The sequence below is a fragment of the Ambystoma mexicanum genome, chromosome 14, assembly GCF_040938575.1.
Source record: "Ambystoma mexicanum isolate Mex_15411 chromosome 14, UKY_AmexF1_1, whole genome shotgun sequence".
Lineage (NCBI taxonomy): Eukaryota > Metazoa > Chordata > Amphibia > Caudata > Ambystomatidae > Ambystoma > Ambystoma mexicanum.
In genome coordinates this window covers 405,063,743-405,081,658 of record NC_090940.1, presented here as the reverse complement: position 1 = coordinate 405,081,658, position 17,916 = coordinate 405,063,743, and the positions used below count along the sequence as shown (strand labels likewise).

The following is a 17,916-nucleotide window of genomic DNA, read 5'->3' as shown; positions in this document are numbered from 1 at the left end:
GTTACCAAGCGGATGTCCACAGAGGCCACCTGCTCAAAAGGTTTGCGCTGTAAGGCAGCCAGACCCACATTGAGGTCCCAGGCCAGGTGTGGCCTATGCACTGGAGGAAAAAGTCTAGACAACCCCTTAAGGTGGGCCTTAACCACCGGGATGGCCGCCGAAAACACATGCTCAGGGGAATTCTTGTAAGCCCCAATGGCTGCCAAATAAGTGCAGCAAGTATCCATCTGAACTCCAGAATGGGCAAGGAGTGCTGAAAGTTCCAGTACATCATCCAGAGGACAAGTGACAGGATCCAGACCCTTGTCACAAGCCCAATGGCAGAACCTCGTCCATTTGCTTTTATACTCGGACCGACTAGAGGACCTCCTGGTCTGTTGAATGATGTCCCTGTTGTCATCCAAAAATTGAGCATGCTGAAGCCTCAGCTGGTCAGGAACCAGGCCGCCAGTGCCAACCTGGCCGGGTCCGGATGATCCACTGCCCTGCCCTGCTGCGTCAGGGAGCCCCTGATGGTGATCGGAAGGTGGACGGGACCCGAGGCTTGGAACTTGCAGAGGGTCTGCTGGAGCGGGGGGTGGGGGGAGCGCATAACGCCTGCGGCCATGCCAACAGACCTGGAAGGAGTCTACCAGAGACCCTGACCCTATCCTGCCCACAAAGCAAACTGGGGGCACTTGGAATTCCGAGGAGATGCAAACAAGTCCAGGTCTGCAAAACCCTAATGCTGGAACAGGGGCATCAAGGAGTCGGTGTGCAACTCCCACTTGTAGGTGTTAAGGCCCCAAGCGGCTTAGCTGATCCGCTTCCGCACTGCTGTCCCCCGGGAGGAGGATTGCTGAAATCCAAACCCCTCCGTCAGGGCCCATTCTCAGATCGATACCGCCTCCATGCAGAGGAGGTGGGAACAGGTGCCACCCTGCTTGTTCAGGCCAAACATTATAAAGTGGTCTGTCCTGACCAGAACAGACCTGTCCTTGATGAGGGGCAAAAACGCCTTGAGGGCCAGGCCCACTGCCCTGAGCTCAATCAGATCGATATGAAGGAGGGCTTCTGCCCTGGACCATACGCCATGAATAACGTAACCCTCCAGAGTAGCCTCCCAGCCCGAAAAAAAGTCTGTCGTCACCACCAGTGTAGGCTTCGGTCAGGTGAAGGGGGCTCCCACAGAAACATTGCCATCCATCAGCCACCAGCAAAGAGTGGGCATGAGAAGCAGAGGTATTGGGATCCTGTGTGACTGTGACCCTGTCTCCTGATCCCAATTGGCCGCCAGGTGGAGCTGGAGGCGCCTCATCTTGAGGAGAGTGTGCTGTACAGTGAGCATGCAGGAGGCCATCAGGCCCAGAAGGTGCTGGAACCACCATGCCGAGGTGGTCGAGTTTGCCAGAAAGTGCTCTATCGCAATGCAAAAGGAGAGAATCCTCTTGGGTGTGGGGAACACCCGCTAAATGGCTGTGTTCCAACACTCCCCTAGGAATACCAGATCCTGAGAGGGGTATAATTATGACTTCCTCTGGTTGAGGGAGAACCCCAGTTTATGGAAGAATATCTGCCAACCTCTGGCAGGAGTGTATCACCCCATGGGGAGACTCCGCCCTCACCAGCCAATCTTCCAGATAGGGGAATAGGTGATGGCCCCCCAATCCGAGGAGACCCACCACTGTGTTCATCAATTTCATGAAGCCACGAGGGGCTGAGTTCAGGCAGAAAGGCAACACCTTGTAATAAAGTGGTACGACATTATAGTGAACTGCAGAAACTTCTGATGCGGTTGGTAGATGGGAACGTGCAGGTACGCATCCTTGAGGTCTAGGGAACACATACATTCCACAACACACAGAGACCGTGTTATGTGCGCGGGAGTAATCATCTTGAAGCGTTCTAGCGGTAAAGACAGATTGAGAAATGACAGGTCCAGGGCAACCCTCAGGCCAGCCTGGTTGTTCGTGGGTACCGCAAAAATCATCGAGCAGAAGCCGGAGCCCCTGTCTGAGTAAGGAACCGGTTCTACCACCTGCATCTCCAAGAGCAAACAGACCTAACGTAAAAGAGCCGGGTGACCCGATCTGACGAGGAGAAGGAGAGGATAGTAGAGGAAAAGGAAGAGGAAGACTGAAGCCTGTAGAAACTATGGATAGGATAAAGGGTTCTTCAAAAGATGCTTCCAGCTGTCCTGGTAAAGACTGGTCGGCCCTCTACTGGAGAGCTGTGTTCCCTGACCTTCAAGTCACTGTTTTTTTACTTCGGAGGCGGGAGCAGAAAAACCTGTGCAAAGTCGTCTGCTGCTTCCTCCTTTTGTCGTTGGGTGACATGTCAGGCCTCTGTGTACCGCGGTCCCGAAACCCCTTGAAGACGGTGAAAGCGTGGGGTTTAAATTCAGTCCTGCCCTGAGATTGAGGGAAGGACTTTTACCCTGGCTCTGTCAGGTTGGCCAAGGACTTGGCGGTTTGAATGGGGGTTTTCTTCTTTGCCAACTCGTCATCGGTTGACGAATGAAAGAGGTCCACACACTCAAAGGGCAGATCAAGGATCCGCTCTTGCACATCAGACGAAAACTTAGTGGCATGCATCCACGCCGCCGTCCTCATCTCGACACCCAGGCACAGCCCTCTGCTGGCTGTGTGATGCAAGAGACTGAGGACTCCACGGATGTCCTGCACAACAGCCTGGGCCATCCACCATACCAGCCTTGAAGAAGGCTAGTCTCTCCAAAGGGAGGACAGGCAGAAACTCCCTGACCTCTCGCCACAGCTTCTGGTTAGCTGTGACTAAAAGGGTGTCAGCGTTAGCTTGCTGCAGATAGAGTCCTAAAATAGCATAACAGCGTTTTCCCAAAGACTCGAGGACCTTGTCCTTCTAGGAAAGACAACTCAACGTGGCTCCCGGTGAGGAAGGCAATGAAGAGGATGGATATATTGAGGCTGCAGCCACCAAAGAAGAATGTGGCTTCGGGTGGGATACCAGGAGGATTGTCTCCCCATCCGTCAGCCTGAACCTGCTGTCCAGCTTCTTGTTTATCTGGGCGTTGGCCCTGGGCTTCTCCAAGACCTTTCTCGCCACCTGCAGGACATCCTTCTGGAGAGGGATGCCAGACCAAGTCATGGTACGCTTGCCCAAAACCTCTGCTAGCACTTCTGACTCCTGGGGGGCTGCCTCAGGCAAAGGGACCCCACCAAGAACTCCGCCAGGGTGTTGATCCTGACCCTCGGGGTGGCTATATGAAGGAGGACCAGGCCAGTGGAGGTGACTCTCAGGGAGACTTGATTACCTCTTTGGTGAAAACCACATGCCCTCCTTTCACTTTCCTGGATGTCTCCTCAAACCCTCATGCCTTAATGGCTTACTGTCACACTGATCCCCCATCTTTGTAAAAGGCTAGGGTGTTTAAACCTCAAAATCCCATTAGGGGAACCATACGGCTGACTGGCACGAGGAAGAAGCAGGGAGTATTGAATATTACTCCCCGGCAAGCTCAGTATCCACTTCCCCCAAGTCATTCAGAAACCACTTGTAAAACCACTGGCCCGAGGAAGAATGACCAAGTAATGATGATTACAAGGACCTGGGCGGCAACCCATGCGCTCTAGTTGTTGGGAAACGAGTAAGCAGACCGGGAAGTTTAAATGCAGGCTTGTCGAGGCTGACAGCGGGCAGGAGAGAAGAAAGCTGCAGACGCCGAATCACCCTGCAAACTGGCCGAGTACTGCGTTGAAGGCAGGAGCGCTGTGGTAGAGGTCAGAGAAGCAGACCGACAAAGGAACAGAGAAGCAAAGGTGTGGGTGAACCACTGCTTGGAGAGCAATAGCCGTGGAGACTGCGCATCACAAAAAACGACACCACCAGACTGCAGCTCTGGAGTAGGAACACACTAGAGCAGTCCAGCAAGGCAGAGAGGACCGAAAAGCTACAACATTCAACCAGTAAGCCCTGGGAAGAAAGTAGGGTTACTGGGTTGTCAGCGAACAAACGTTGCTATGCAGCAACAACCGAAATAGCCAGTGAAACTAGAAGAGACAGATGGGTTACTGAGTTATTAAATAAAGGGAAACGCTTCCCAAGAACGCTACGATCAGAAAGTAACTGAATCATTAAAGAAGCTAGAGGATTTAGTATACAAGTTGCTAATGGATTATTAAACCTTAATTGGGGAGAGGAAAGAATAACCCATATGATAAAGACCTGGCAAGTATCTATACTAAATGTAGGTTATGATAAAGTCCTGGAAAGTAGACAACAGATGAAGTTAAGTATTTGCGTGATTAACTTTTTTTGTAATAAAGTTGTGGCACAAGAATACACCAGGTGAAGATAAATATTTGTGCAATGAGGTGCTTGTATAGGTTACCAGACATTTGATCGAAAAAAATTGGTCGACCGGACAAATGGTTGAATTTTTTTTTTTTTTTTTTTTACCCCTTTTTTTTGGGGGGGGGGGGGTCCCCCCTAACCCTTTTTTTTTCTAAAAAACCCTTTTTTCCCTAAACTACAACCTAAAAAATATATATATACATAAAATAAAAAATTCGACCATTTGGTTTTCGACGAAATTACGTCGCCCAAATGTCCTGTCGACAAATTTTTTTCGATGAAATGTCCGGACACCGCTTGTATAATAAGCCCTGGACAAAGAGAATACCAGGTGAAGTCAAGTATTTGTGCATCAAAGTGTTTATACAATAAGTCCTGGCAGGAGAGTATACCAGGTGAAGGTTCATGTTTAAGTAATGAAGTCCTGGTAGGAAGGTATAGCAGGTGAAGGTGAAACAAGTGTGCAATGTGGCCTGGCAGAGATATACCCAGGTGAAGATTGATGTTAAGAATATTATAAAGACCTGCAAGGAAAGGTCTTTGGTTCAATTAACTATTGGGAAACTATAAAGGGAAGAGGGAAGTGCCTAGGAGAAAACATATCCCTAACAGAACTGTAAAACATTAAAGGAAGCGAAAGCTTGGGGATGGGAGCCAATTCCAATGAAAGTTAATTTAAGGAGCCTAGAGAAGAAAGTTAAACCCTGAGGAAAAGAGCATAGTTCAAGAGAAAAGCTGTGCTGAGAAATGAAACTTGCGTTGAACCTGAACATTTGATCAATTGGAAAAGTTAAGAAACAAGCCCCTCTACACCTTTAGAGTGTATTTAGAGTGTGAGGGCCAGAATAGGATTACGGACACAGGGAGGATCTTTTGTTTGGATATATTGACAGTGGACAGGCTCTTTAGTAAGGTTTGAGGTACGGAAATTCCTCCTAGAATAGGGATAGTGAGGCATTTTCACACCCCATTTATTTTAATAAAGGTTTATAATCAAAAATATGTCTCCTCCGTGTCCGCGTCTCATTCCTGGCTCCTCAAAGTGCTCATAATTTGATGGGTTCCTTTGAGTTTTTGTGTTGATAGCAATGTGTTGACGTTTCTGCTTTCTATTAACAAAGAGATGGAGGAAAAAAAAAAAAACAAAAAAAAAAATAAAAATCGAACCAAAGAGATAATATACTGAAAATAAAAAGCAAACTAAATGGAGTTATCAGATTGCCCTGTGATTGCGTCAACAAGTATACTTGAAGTTGTTGCCAGGGAGAACCCTTATAAAGGTGTTATTAAATCAAGAAACTTGCAAGGAGATTGTTCTAAAATTCTATTAAAAAACTGTTTGCAAAAGATTGTTTCTGTAAATGAGATGGTGTTGAACATTTGCAAGTGTCAGGCATCTATAGGCATCCCCTGCATACAATATCAGGCTGTAAATCCTCTACATGCCGTTGAAGCTGCCCAGCAAGTTGTAAAGTATCCAATATTGACATGCAAAAGACAGAAGTGGAGTTCAATTTAAGCAAACATTCACAGTACAGCCCAGAAAAGAAACTGTCAGATAAACCTTAGGACTTAAGTGGAAGAAAAATGTTATAAAAAAATAAAGAGTATGGTGACTGAGTTTTTTGTTGAGTTGGGAAACGTTGGACAAGAGCGGAAAAGAGCCATATGAAGATGAAATCCCCTAAATGCCATGAACATTACAGAAAGTAAAAAAATACAGGACAAATGTAATACAGCATGGAGCATACTTACCCTACAGATCCGGCGGCCAGCACCAGCCTCTCTAGATCAAGTCCGCTCATCAGGACGTAGACCCCTTTATTCAACTGACCTAGGATGTTCTTTGCTGCAATGATTAAACAAAAGATGACTTGGCACAGTTTTGCCATAAAACAGCACTTGCATGTTGTGAAATTGGCATGGTGCAAAGAGGTAGACAAAGACACAATCAGTTTGAAAACCAAAACCTTTATTCAAGTTACAGGGTTGGGATAACACCTAACTTGCCCTATTCTATATGGGAGTAATCTGAACCATGAAGGGAAAAAAAATAAATAATAGTCCACAGTCTGTTAGTCAAAAACAAAAGGATGCCTGCGTCTAACCTAAGCTTGCCCCGACTTCTAGAAAGAAACTGTGTAGGGGTTTGGACAACATAAAAAAGAGTGTATCAAAATAATGTCAGGATAGCACTGCAGTTGCTCTGCAGCTTTCTTCTCCAGTGTTCCTTCAACAATATTGGAGCTGTCCCACAGCTCCCTTCCTCAAGCTTTAACTGCTTGGGATCACCAGAGTTCCATATACTCAAAAAATTCTGAAAACTTTCTTTCGGGCTTCTCTGGGCTTTCCTGTTCCCCAGAGTCAACAGCCCTCTTGGTTTCACTGTTCCAACACTCTTCAGATAATATTTGCCTCCAATCACTATTCTAAGTTTGCTTTAAAGGTTTAACACATGATTCTTTCACTCTTGATTCAACTGGGGTTCCCTTCCCCAACAATTCCACAACTTGTCACAGTTCACCAATTCTTCGTAGCGGAGACTTTTGAATGCGCACAGTTTACTTTGCTCTATGTGTCACCACTCTGAAACCTTGACTTTCATGGGATCGTGCCCCCGGCACTCTTTGCTATTTTGTCAGTTCATCAACAGTTGTGCCCTAGGCACAACTGTTTTACTTCTCATGTTAATTTGGGGTTTCTGCTTGCTCTTCCTATCTCGCGCAGCTCCCCTATCGTGCTTCGTTTTAGCTCTCACTTCGAGCTTCAGACAGCTCCCTTGCACTTTCAAAGAATTCTAACAGTCTTTTGAGAAAGTGTAAACGTACACGCGACCACTCTGTTACTTTGTTTCCTTCACTTCTTTTCGTATTCACACATGACAGATCACAATGGACAAATTAAGCTTTATCTTCAGCGCGTCTTTCCTCCTACGCTTGTCCTTTTCTGGCTACAAATTATCTCTTGCGCTTCATGTCGTTCACCAACCGGGTTCCCTTCTAGTTTTGAACTCACCGATTGTGATCAGCGCAGCGGTTTCTTCGAGTCAAGGTCAGGGACTCCTAGCTCGCCCCCACCCAACCAACGCTCCGACACTACTGGGCGGCCTCACTGTCCCAGGGGAACATGCACCTTTCAAGCGGATTGCCACTCTATCCCCTTCTGGCTCCTTGGAGACACAGCTCCCTCGCCAAGATTTCTCTGGCCATCTCAAACCACAGCCTCTCAGTGTCTCGGCGCACCATTCTTCGACAGCCTCTCTCGGGGTGCTCAGGCTTTCTCCATGGCCTGCTAGCTCGGTCTCCTATTTGGGTTCCTTGTCCGGCTCCAAATCGTTCCAGTCTCTCATGTGGTTACTCCTTTTATTCCCCTGAGGAGTATTAACAGGCTTCATGAGGCTACAATGTTCATTCAGTGCCTGACCTTGCCTGCCCTTGTTAACGGGACATTCATGAAAATAGTAGAGTCCTTCTGAATGTAGTTACTCCGTCTGGATGTTATGACAGTTTAAGCAAGGAGAGTTCAGGGAAAAACGTGGGTCTGGTTGAAGTATGTCATGTCGACTGTGGGAATGTCAGGTAGGGGTGTTCGGAAAGGGGGGAATACCATGTCTCGCCTTTGGGTAATCCCTACCGAATCCCAGAGGACCGTTCACCCAGGTGATCCTCCCTCGCCAGTCGGCCCCCAGGGTTAGGATCCAAAAGCGATGGCCCTCCCCTGGCCACTTGTTTAGAGAATCCCCCGGGAGTGGAAAGGGAAAAACCCTCAGGTTTTTCACAATGTCTACTGTATTTCTATTAGGTTAGGGATTATTTTTGCATACAGCTGTTTCCACCAGTGGTATTCAGCATAGTGCCTGGTCATAAATTCCAATCGCACCAAGGTGGATGGAGTAGCGTTGATGGTCTGTGTCAAAGGCAACTAACGAATATACAAGATCAGTGCCTCAAAACCACATCCATCATCCTACCTCCTAAGGTCATTAAGAATAGCAGTCACCAAGAGGAGCTAATTTTGTTACAAAGTGTAATTTAGCAGCAGGGAGCCGTTAAATGCAGACATACACATGGGCAGCTCTTCGCCGTCATATTTTGGTCATCTGTACGGGGGAGTGCAAATGTGCAGGGCAAAAGGCGGCATACAGCCGTGTATGCCACCTTTTGCTCTGCACATTTGCACTCTGCAGTGCAACTGAGTAATTGCTGCCTGGATTCATATTAAGTCTGCCTGCTTTGTGCTGCCGCATAAAGTCGGTGGGCTCCCTATGGATCCCCAGCATTTGTATGGCGGACAGGAAGGGAGGCAGCGGAAATGCAAGTTGCAGTCTGCCCATCCTCTCCAAGATACAAATGCAGGATAATGGGGCATAGCTTAAGCAAAATCTGTTAAAGCCTTTTCACAAGGCCTTTAAATATTTTCCTTACGCTACGCCGGGCCGAAAAATTAGCCCCAGACTGTGAGAGTGGACTTGTTCCAAAAAATTATTGGTCTCAAAAAAGGCTGTATTGCTGAACCACAACATGCTCCAAAAAGGTAGCTGTGAACGGCGGATGTGTAATAGGGAGAACATTTCACTAATCCATTCTGTGCCAAATCAAGTTTCATAAATCTCTTGGGAATCAACTAAAAACCTGAAGCAAGATCCTGCATTGGAGGGGCTTTATCCAAATCATAGAAGACTAAGGGATTAGGTTTGACTGAGGTATGTGGGTGAGGGTGCCATAAAAGTAAGTCAAACTTCGTGGCACCTCAGTCCTTCTCGGTCTCCCCTAGCCTCTGCCAGCTTCGTAATGTGAAATAAAGAGCTACTCACATGCCTTGGCGTTTTGAATGCCCGACACTTGTTTCTTGGCTGAGAGTACTTTCTTGTCAAGAAGTTGCTTCCCGTTCTAGATGCAGTTGCATAACCACTGCTGAGCCTTGAGTGGACTCCGAGATAGTGTAAATTGCACTGTAAATTTGTGGCTAGCAAGCTTTGTGATGGATAGCTCACTGGAAAATACTGTCACAAATGGCACAGAAAATACACTAATACAGTTCAAGGGTCTTATTTTTATTTGTGGGGCTAGGGCTGTCCCATTCTCCCTGTTTGCCCACAAACAACCTTCCAAACGTCGTCTGTAGGCCCCAAGTTAGTGTTACTGATTGTTAACCACTACTATCTAAAATATTCAATTATATTAGAGTGTCTCTAAATTCAGGCTTTCGTAACTCCTTTCAGGACTTCCTGACTTTCCCTACTCTGACCAAATGTTAGTGTTCTACTGGGAAGTTGCAAAGTTCCTTGCACTTGGTCTGTTTAAACCAAGATAGATCAATCATGCCCACTCACAACTATTCCTCTACTCGCACTACCACCCCCCTTCATTTACTCCTCCAATCCTTCGTCCCTCTGATGTTTCCCTCCTCCGACTCCTCACCTCCACCTTTGATGTAATCTCTCCCCACTCACCTCTAGCTTGTCTTCCCACTATTACGTTCCTCCAATGACTACTACACTCCTCCACCCACTACTACACAAACATCCTTCTTTCACCTGGTATCTTTCACTCCTTAATACAAAAAAAGGTAGCAGGCGCCCCTCTCTCGAAAGAACAAGGCATGATAACCTGTTCAGTGGTTATTAATCACATTGAGAGTTCGCAGCCATTGCTTTTTGCTCACTGTACCTTCACAGATGGGAAATATCCATTTGCATATCAGTCTTTGTCCCGCCCACAAGGGCAGTCCAGCACCGAAATGCTATGGCAATTCCTCTCTGAACAAGAGTACCATCAGCAACCCCATACACGTGTTTCAGCCTTGTTGGGCATCATCAGTGAGGTGAAGCTGAGCCTCTCTAAGCACAGTGAGCAGGGAGTCCACGTCTGGTTGCCTCCAGGTAACCTAGGGTGACCAACCCCAAGTTCCTTTCAAAAATACAAAAAAGGTAGCAGGCGCCCCTCTCTCGAAAGAACAAGGCATGATAACCTGTTCAGTGGTTATTAACCACATTGAGAGTTTGCAGCCATTGCCTTTTGCTCACTGTACCTTCACAGATGGGAAATATCCATTTGCATATCAGTCTTTGTCCCGCCCACAAGGGCAGTCCAGCACCGAAATACTATGGCAATTCCTCTCTGAACAAGAGTACCATCAGCAACCCCATACACGTGTTTCAGCCTTGTTGGGCATCATCAGTGAGGTGAAGCTGAGCCTCTCTAAGCACAGTGAGCAGGGAGTCCACGTCTGGTTGTCCCCCAGGTAACCTAGGGTGACCAACCCCAAGTTCCTTTCAAAAATACAAAAAAGGTAGCAGGCGCCCCTCTCTCAAAAGAACAAGGCATGATAACCTGTTCAGTGGTTATTAACCACATTGAGAGTTCGCAGCCATTGCTTTTTGCTCACTGTACCTTCACAGATGGGAAATCTTTCACTCCTTACACTACCTTTTTCTAATCACTTGCCACACAAACACGCCAACTCAGAACCTCTGTCCTGTACATAGACAGAACCAATACCTCGCCTGTACATACAATCTCCTCCACAAGTCACTGCTCCTTCCTTTCCCGTGCTGTCTCTTGGTCATGCCTCCGCCTCCACCTTTGACCTCACCGACACACCCACACTGCCTGCTTCCTGTTCCTCCTTTAAATATCCCTCCCTTCCTAGGAATTGGTCCTCTTTCTCTGGCCAATCTGGGCTGCTCTCCCCACCCTCGGGATGTGAATGTGGATGGAGAATTTTTGAAAAGGTGCTTAAGCCCCACTCACTTGTTCCCCAGATGATTGCCGCATAATGGCGACATACCAAGCTCAAAGCAACAGATTTGGGAACCTGTCTCCTGGACTGTGTCGGTAAATCTTTGGAAATGTCCCTGGTGGTTATATATGTAAATGCTTGTTTTATTGATAAAACTGTTTAGGGAATTTACTGATGATATCTAATGTTGGTCATTCACACAAGGGTAATACAAATCGGTTCCTAGATGGTCTGTGAATAGACCCACAACAATATTGCTGGTTGGCAAAGAGAAATGTCATGAATTCAAAAACAAATTTTACTGCAGCTGTGGCACAACCAGGAGGTCTGCCAGGGGAAACACTTTTCACATACGTAAAAACTCCTGCAGCTAAACTAGGGGCTTATTTGAAACACTTCTCATGAGAGAGGACATTCATCAAGCAACATATACACTTCATAGGTATTATGAATTGGCCTTACAGAAAATAGGCCATCAAAACTTATTTTCGGGGAAATTTGACATACCTCGCATATGACGCCAGACATGGGCCTTTCACATTAAAAGGGATGCCACTGAAACGCCCAAGTCCAGTTCCATCCAAATAGAGGTGCAAATGAGCGCTACCACGGATGACAATTATGAATGGATAAGCAGGAGCTAAAAGTAGCTCCTGGGTATCCAGCATTAGCCAGTGACCAGGATTTACCAGTAAGGAACGAGGAGCTATTATATAACATTCCGGAAATCTAACTTCCACATAACACGCAAACATATAATGTTGTCTATTATTTATGAACCCTTATGCTTTACATGTTGTAGAGATGTGTCTCAATGTGTATGTATAGATTATCCCAAAAGCACAGAGGGAAACACCTAGGTGTGTTTATTCGACATGAGTTGGCCCGGTGACCCAAAAGTATCTCTAGTAGATGTTGCAGTCAAGTACACCAGGCTCTTCTAGCCAACAAGCAGGAGCTATGCAGCTCCCAGCTGCCCTCAATGTCAAACCCTGCCCCTACACAAGGCTACAATATACAATCTCAAAGACATATTTCGATTCAGTCAGAGCATATGCTATCTAAATAGCTGCTCTTAAAGCTGCATCAGCAGCAGGTCAAGGTTTAGCAAGAGAAGAAAAGTCACATTCATTTAATAGCCTCAAAGCACAAATTGGTACATGCCCAACAAAGCAGGAAAAGATACCAAAATGGCTTTCCACTAAATTGCGTCAACCTGAGGCAGCATTTTCTCAAGTAACTCCATAGCAGAGGCATAGATAACTAGCCATGATCATGCCGGCAAGGTGCAGCCCCACCAATGGAAAACAAATAGCTGCGTTTCAGTTTACAGTTGGGTATGTTTGGACTTAATCAGGGTCTGACTGGGACAAGAAATAGGCCTGGGCACCTAAAATAAAAGTGTCCTGTCCCTCGCATCAAAAAGAGGGGTCCTCAAACCATCATCCTTGAATCGTGTCAATTCACGACTTTGCATGCATCGGTAAGATAACCAAATGGGCGACTAAACGTGCTGCAGAAATCTGTGGAGGCATGCTATGGTATCAAGTGTGACCTGCCATACAGAGGCATCTCACATCCTGTAAGCTGGAATTGAATACCTCGCACACACTCCCAACATCTACCCTGCTTGGTTGGTGCCACCTGGTACCGCTGGCGATCCCACAACTCTCTGAACTTGCAGGGCACAGCTCCTGCAAGAGCAGGTTATGCTTGATAGCATACACCTTCATGATAATCCAGTGGGTGAACACACCTGCTTATAGAAATCTGACAAATTAGGTTGTGTGTCGCACAGGCATCACATGCTGTTACAATAGAATCCACACATGCACCCCATGTTCTGGATGGGAGTACCTGGGCTGCTTGAATCTACCCCAAGGCAATCAGACAACTCAGCTCTGCAAGAACAGGCTATGCATGAAAAGGAGTGGGTTAAGCCATTTGTTGTACAATTCTGGGGACTGTGATGTGTGCAGTGGTGGAAGTGGAAAAAAGTAACTAGTGGTGCTCTGGCTGCATCCAAAAAGGAGGGAGTGGGATGGCCGAATAGCTGGTGTAGGGGTTAGGGGGAATGGACTAGGAGCATCACAAACTTTAGCTGAACAGCAAAGCGCCACTCTTCAAATTTGATCACATACCTTCCAAGATTGACTGGGTACAAATAGTTTGGATTTGAAGGCCTTCAGTAATAATGTTTTATAGAGTTTACTTACAAAAAACAGAAATGGCATAAAGAAGCCACATGACATGTAAATCCTTATAGCAACATGTTAAGTCAAAAGAATATCATTGTTCTTAAATTTTCACATCCCGAATAGTAAACTATAAGTCCCAGAATGCAAGATAATGCCAACCTGAAAATCTATGTAAACGCACTGTACTTTCAGTGATTTAAGACATGCAATAAAATAAGATGTGTAATAAACTCCGATATGGAGACTCCCGCCTGCCCATCCATGGATCCATTAATATATGCACATCCATTCATCCTTCCGTCCGTCAGGTCTCTCAGTAGCGCATAAAGATATTTAGGTGGGAATGCATGAACCTTAAATAGTGTATTATTTTAAACAGGTGCTTTTGGTCGGCGAAGTTCTGTTGCTGGCACACAGATGGCTGCATCATAAGACCAGCAGATTAAATATGTAAACTTTGTGTCTCAATGGTGCTTTTGAGATTTGCTCTGTTAAGGGAGTCCACTTAAATAATGCACAATTAGGATGATAAATAAATGCACTTTCTGGCCCCATATCTACAGTCTCGATCACAGAATTGAGCAAAATCTGCAGTGAACTGCATGTACCTTCCTTTTCTGGGGCATTTCCATGTAAAGCGCACTCACATGCTGAGCGGCGATAGACGGGGACACTATACCTGCAAAGTTCACATTGCCATCAACTCTCAGATCCTCCAGCACACAGCTGGCACTTGCAGCAGTATGGTGGGTGGAAGAAGGGTGCATCACAATGGTTGTGCTAGGCCAAAACTGTGTGGAGTGTGCTCGGTGCCGACTGAACGAGCCACGTTTCAAGAGCTAAAACTGCACAGATCTAATCTTTGGACCTGCATTTCCATGCACTAATTCAACTTACCTTTTCATCTGAAACATACACATTGAATCACCATTCTCCAATCTGCCTACCTACCTCTGGAGAACCACAAAGTGTTCTCCCAGAGAACCAGACCGGATGCACCCGCAGATTAATAATTGCTGTAATGCCTCATCTACTTGTTGTCCATGAAGGTGATGTTGAAAACATTTGATTGGCAACAGAAAGCTACTATTTTTTCTGCACATGTGAAGATATTAGTGATCATGTGGAGCGTGCTGTGTTGCTGACCTGCACAGACCACAAAGAAGATCACCTCATGTAAACGGAAAGTTTAGAAATAAAAAAAATGGGGCGAGTCCCTCCAAAACATCTCTGCGGTCGGAGCCTTGGTCTCAGCCAATTTAAATGAACATAAAACACCCCAATTTGTGGAGGCGTCTAGTCGGTTTACACGCGCTTCCATGTACTGCAAAATCGTACAGAGAGAGTGTTACAGAAATGGGCAGCGACAGTTGCACAATGGAACTTAATTGTTTTGAAAAAGAAACCAGACTCTGAGCATGATTTCTTGAACTATAGAGAATGGAACAGACAGTGTACTAGATGTATTAGATCAAATTAATAATCGAACGCTGCCATGCGTAAACTTTTGTCACACCTGTGCCACTGGCGCACACATTGGCAACCATCATCGACGATATAGTACTCGTTTATCATCATAATACTCTTTAAACAACCCCTATTCACATTTTGGTCATTAATTTCCCTTTGTACGACATTGGTACTTTTCTATTTAATTCAGCAAACTACATGTACCATAATGCACCTTGCTTCAGCTATCAATTCCTGGCCATTCACATTTGTCTGTATTGGAACCACAATCCCCAGAAGCCCTAGCAATCAGTGCTGCTTCCACCATCTCAGGACCAGAGAGGGAGGAGGCAGATTATCTTCAGGTGTGCTGTTCCAGGTGCTGCCAATTAGCCTGCCTCAGTACAGGGCAGGGCTGTATTTAAGCAGCTGCCTGCAGGAGCTCAGTCTCTTGCATCAAGAGTCCTCCCAGCCCCTTTTTGCCTTGCGCCTCACATTTGTATGCTGTTCCTGCTGCTGCATTTTCCTGCTTTTGATCCAGTGCTCCTCTGGGCTTCCTGCCTTGCAGCCTGCTACACTCTGCTGCCTACAGCCCTAGCCTTCTGGGCTCCCTGCCTCACAGCCCTGCTCCTCTGGGCTCCCTGCCTTGCAGTCTGCTACACCCTGCTGCCTACAGCCCTAGCCTTTGGGCTCACTGCCTCACAGCCCTACTCCTCTGGGCTCCCTGCCTTACAGCCCTAGCCTTCTGGGCTCACAGCCCTGCTCCTCTGGGCTTCCTGCCTTGCAGCCTGCTACACCCTGCTGCCTACAGCCCTAGCCTTCTGGGCTCACTGCCTCACAGCCCTACTCCTCTGGGCTCCCTGCCTTACAGCCATAGCCTTCTGGGCTCCCTGCCTCACAGCCCTGCTCCTCTGGGCCTCCTGCCTTGCAGCCTGTTACACTCTGCTGCCTACAGCCATAGCCTCCTGGGCTCCCTGCCTTGCAGCCAGCTACTCTCTTCTGCTTTCAGCCCTGACCCTCTGGTCTCTCTGCCTCGACGCCCTATTCCTTTGGGTTCGCTCCTTGCTGCCCTACTCCTCTGGGCTCTCTGTCTGCCGCCTACTACAGCTCTCAGTCCTGCTCCTCTAGACTCTCTTCTTTGCAGCCTACTACAGTCCTCTGCAATCCACTACAGTTTTTCTGCACCTTGTGCCATCCGGTACTGCAGCCCTGCTTCCTTGTTTGCAACCCCTTGTTCTTGATCCCTGTCCTTCTCTTTCTTGAGTCTTCTGTCCTCCCCTTTAGTTTACCCATTTCTATTGTACTGTTTTTTCCTTCATTCCCTTCTGCTAGATTTCTCTTAGACTTCCTTTTCCCTGGTTATTTCTGTTCTTGTCTCTCTTGTGTCTTATGTTGATCCTTTGTACAGAGCTTGACTGTTGGTTTCCGGCAGGCAACCTCTGCCCCTTCCCTTGTCGCGTATTCTGGGCCCCTGTAATAGTAATCTGTGCAGAAGGCTGGAGTTTCCAAAGGTCCGTGGAACACTGTTTTCCATTTCTGCATACACCCCAAGAGGGAATCCAGTTTGTTTGTATCTTTGTAGTTTCCTGCCCCTTTCTGTTCACAACTACAGTTGCCTACTTTTCTCTCTTGTTGAGTTTCCTGATGTGTGTGTACTTATCTGTCACCTTACATCAGCACAGCCACCCAAACCCTACTGGGGGGCCCTGTGCCACTCTTGACAGAGTGCGATCCTTGACAACTTTAGCATACTCACTGTTAGAAATGTTGTAAAAGATAAGGAAATGGGGCCTTAGGGCACATTTTATTTTAAAGATATATAGATTGCTATTCGGACATTCCACTCTGTTAAAAAGGCTGTTTTCATACTGTCATGTTCCATTGAAATATGTATACATGGGGCAATTTGCCCGCTGGGTATGTCATTTCAGTCATACACACTTTGCTATCAGGTGCTGGGATTCATTTTCTTGTTCATTTAGTTACCTTAATAAAGTCATTTCGCTTCTAGAAACACTTGTGTACAGGCGCGTTATAAATGCCACATCATATCATAGCATATCGAGGGTGCATTTTGAACAAATAAATATATTTTTAGATTTACTGGTAGCACTAGGAATACTAGTAACAAGAGGACAAAAGTACATTGCAAAACTCCAACATACACAGTGTCCTCGTAGCAGGATCCTTAAATTGACTTCTAAACGCAGTAATGCTACTACGGGTCTAGGGCATGGTTGGGTGCTCTGCTTTCTTTCTCCGTTTGACCCTCAGCACATCTGTCCATTTCAAGGAGTAGCCGGGAAATTTCTTTTCGTTTTAAAGAGGTTTCAGACGGTGGTGTCTTCCGGGCAATCATTAGTTAATTTAAGTCACTTTACAGCAGTGGTCTCTGCAGAAGGTCTGCAAGCCCAGCCCAGTCCTCCAGAGATACAAATTTATAAAGGGTAGATGACCTGGCAGGCACCGGCCCCTTCATTTTATGTTTTTATCTTTACTTACTTTGTGTGATCACACCGGCCCACGTGCGTTCACAAATAATGTCTTCTGCTGTCCACCTCGGCTGGGCTGCAGGGCAGAGTTGGGTCAGGTGCAGGCTGTTGTCGGACTGCTGCAGCTCTGAATAGAGGCCTTGTCGTCGGTGTTACACTATATGTTGCATGTGCTTTGCCACAGCCAGAGAGCCAGAGGCCTGTAGGCTGCTGCTCCATGTCAACAGTTCCTTACTTGCTTCCCAAACGTGCGGGGGAGGTGTCGTGGTGAGTGACCGACCACACCCAGACCCAGCAGCCCAACAAACCATGCACATGAGGCCCGCTCACGTGCTTGGCTGCCAATGCCAAGCCAGACCAAGCCACAAGGCAACAGCATGCTCCTGGCAGTTGCCTGGCCACTACCCTGAGGCGCAGAGCAAGGAGGACTCTGTTCTAGGCAGGCTACCCTGCCTGTCGCCCTCCTCCGAAACAAACATTCACACAACACAGGACAGGAACCGCCCACAGCAGGAGGCGAGCTCTCAGTTCACTCACTCCCAACCCCCCCCCCCCAAGGACAATTTGTTACAATTTGTTGTTTAATCAAAGTGCGGGGGACACACACTGGCCAGCACAGCCTCAGCTATTGTGTACATTCATCAAAGAAAGTTAACACTTACTGTTATCTTGCTTTGATGAATGCCTGCTGCATCCCATCCGCTGTGCGGCAGTGAGCAACTCAG

The 17,916-nt window shown here is 46.9% G+C and overlaps 1 protein-coding gene across 1 annotated transcript in view; it reads right to left on the bottom strand.

Annotated features, from left to right (window-relative positions):
• Nucleotides 1-17,916, bottom strand: part of IVD (isovaleryl-CoA dehydrogenase) — a 919,837-nt gene that overhangs the window by 288,605 nt on the left and 613,316 nt on the right. The window contains exon 9 of the mRNA XM_069637537.1: nucleotides 6,067-6,160. Coding sequence (XP_069493638.1) covers nucleotides 6,067-6,160 — 94 coding nt within the window. The remainder of the gene's footprint in view (nucleotides 1-6,066; nucleotides 6,161-17,916) is intronic.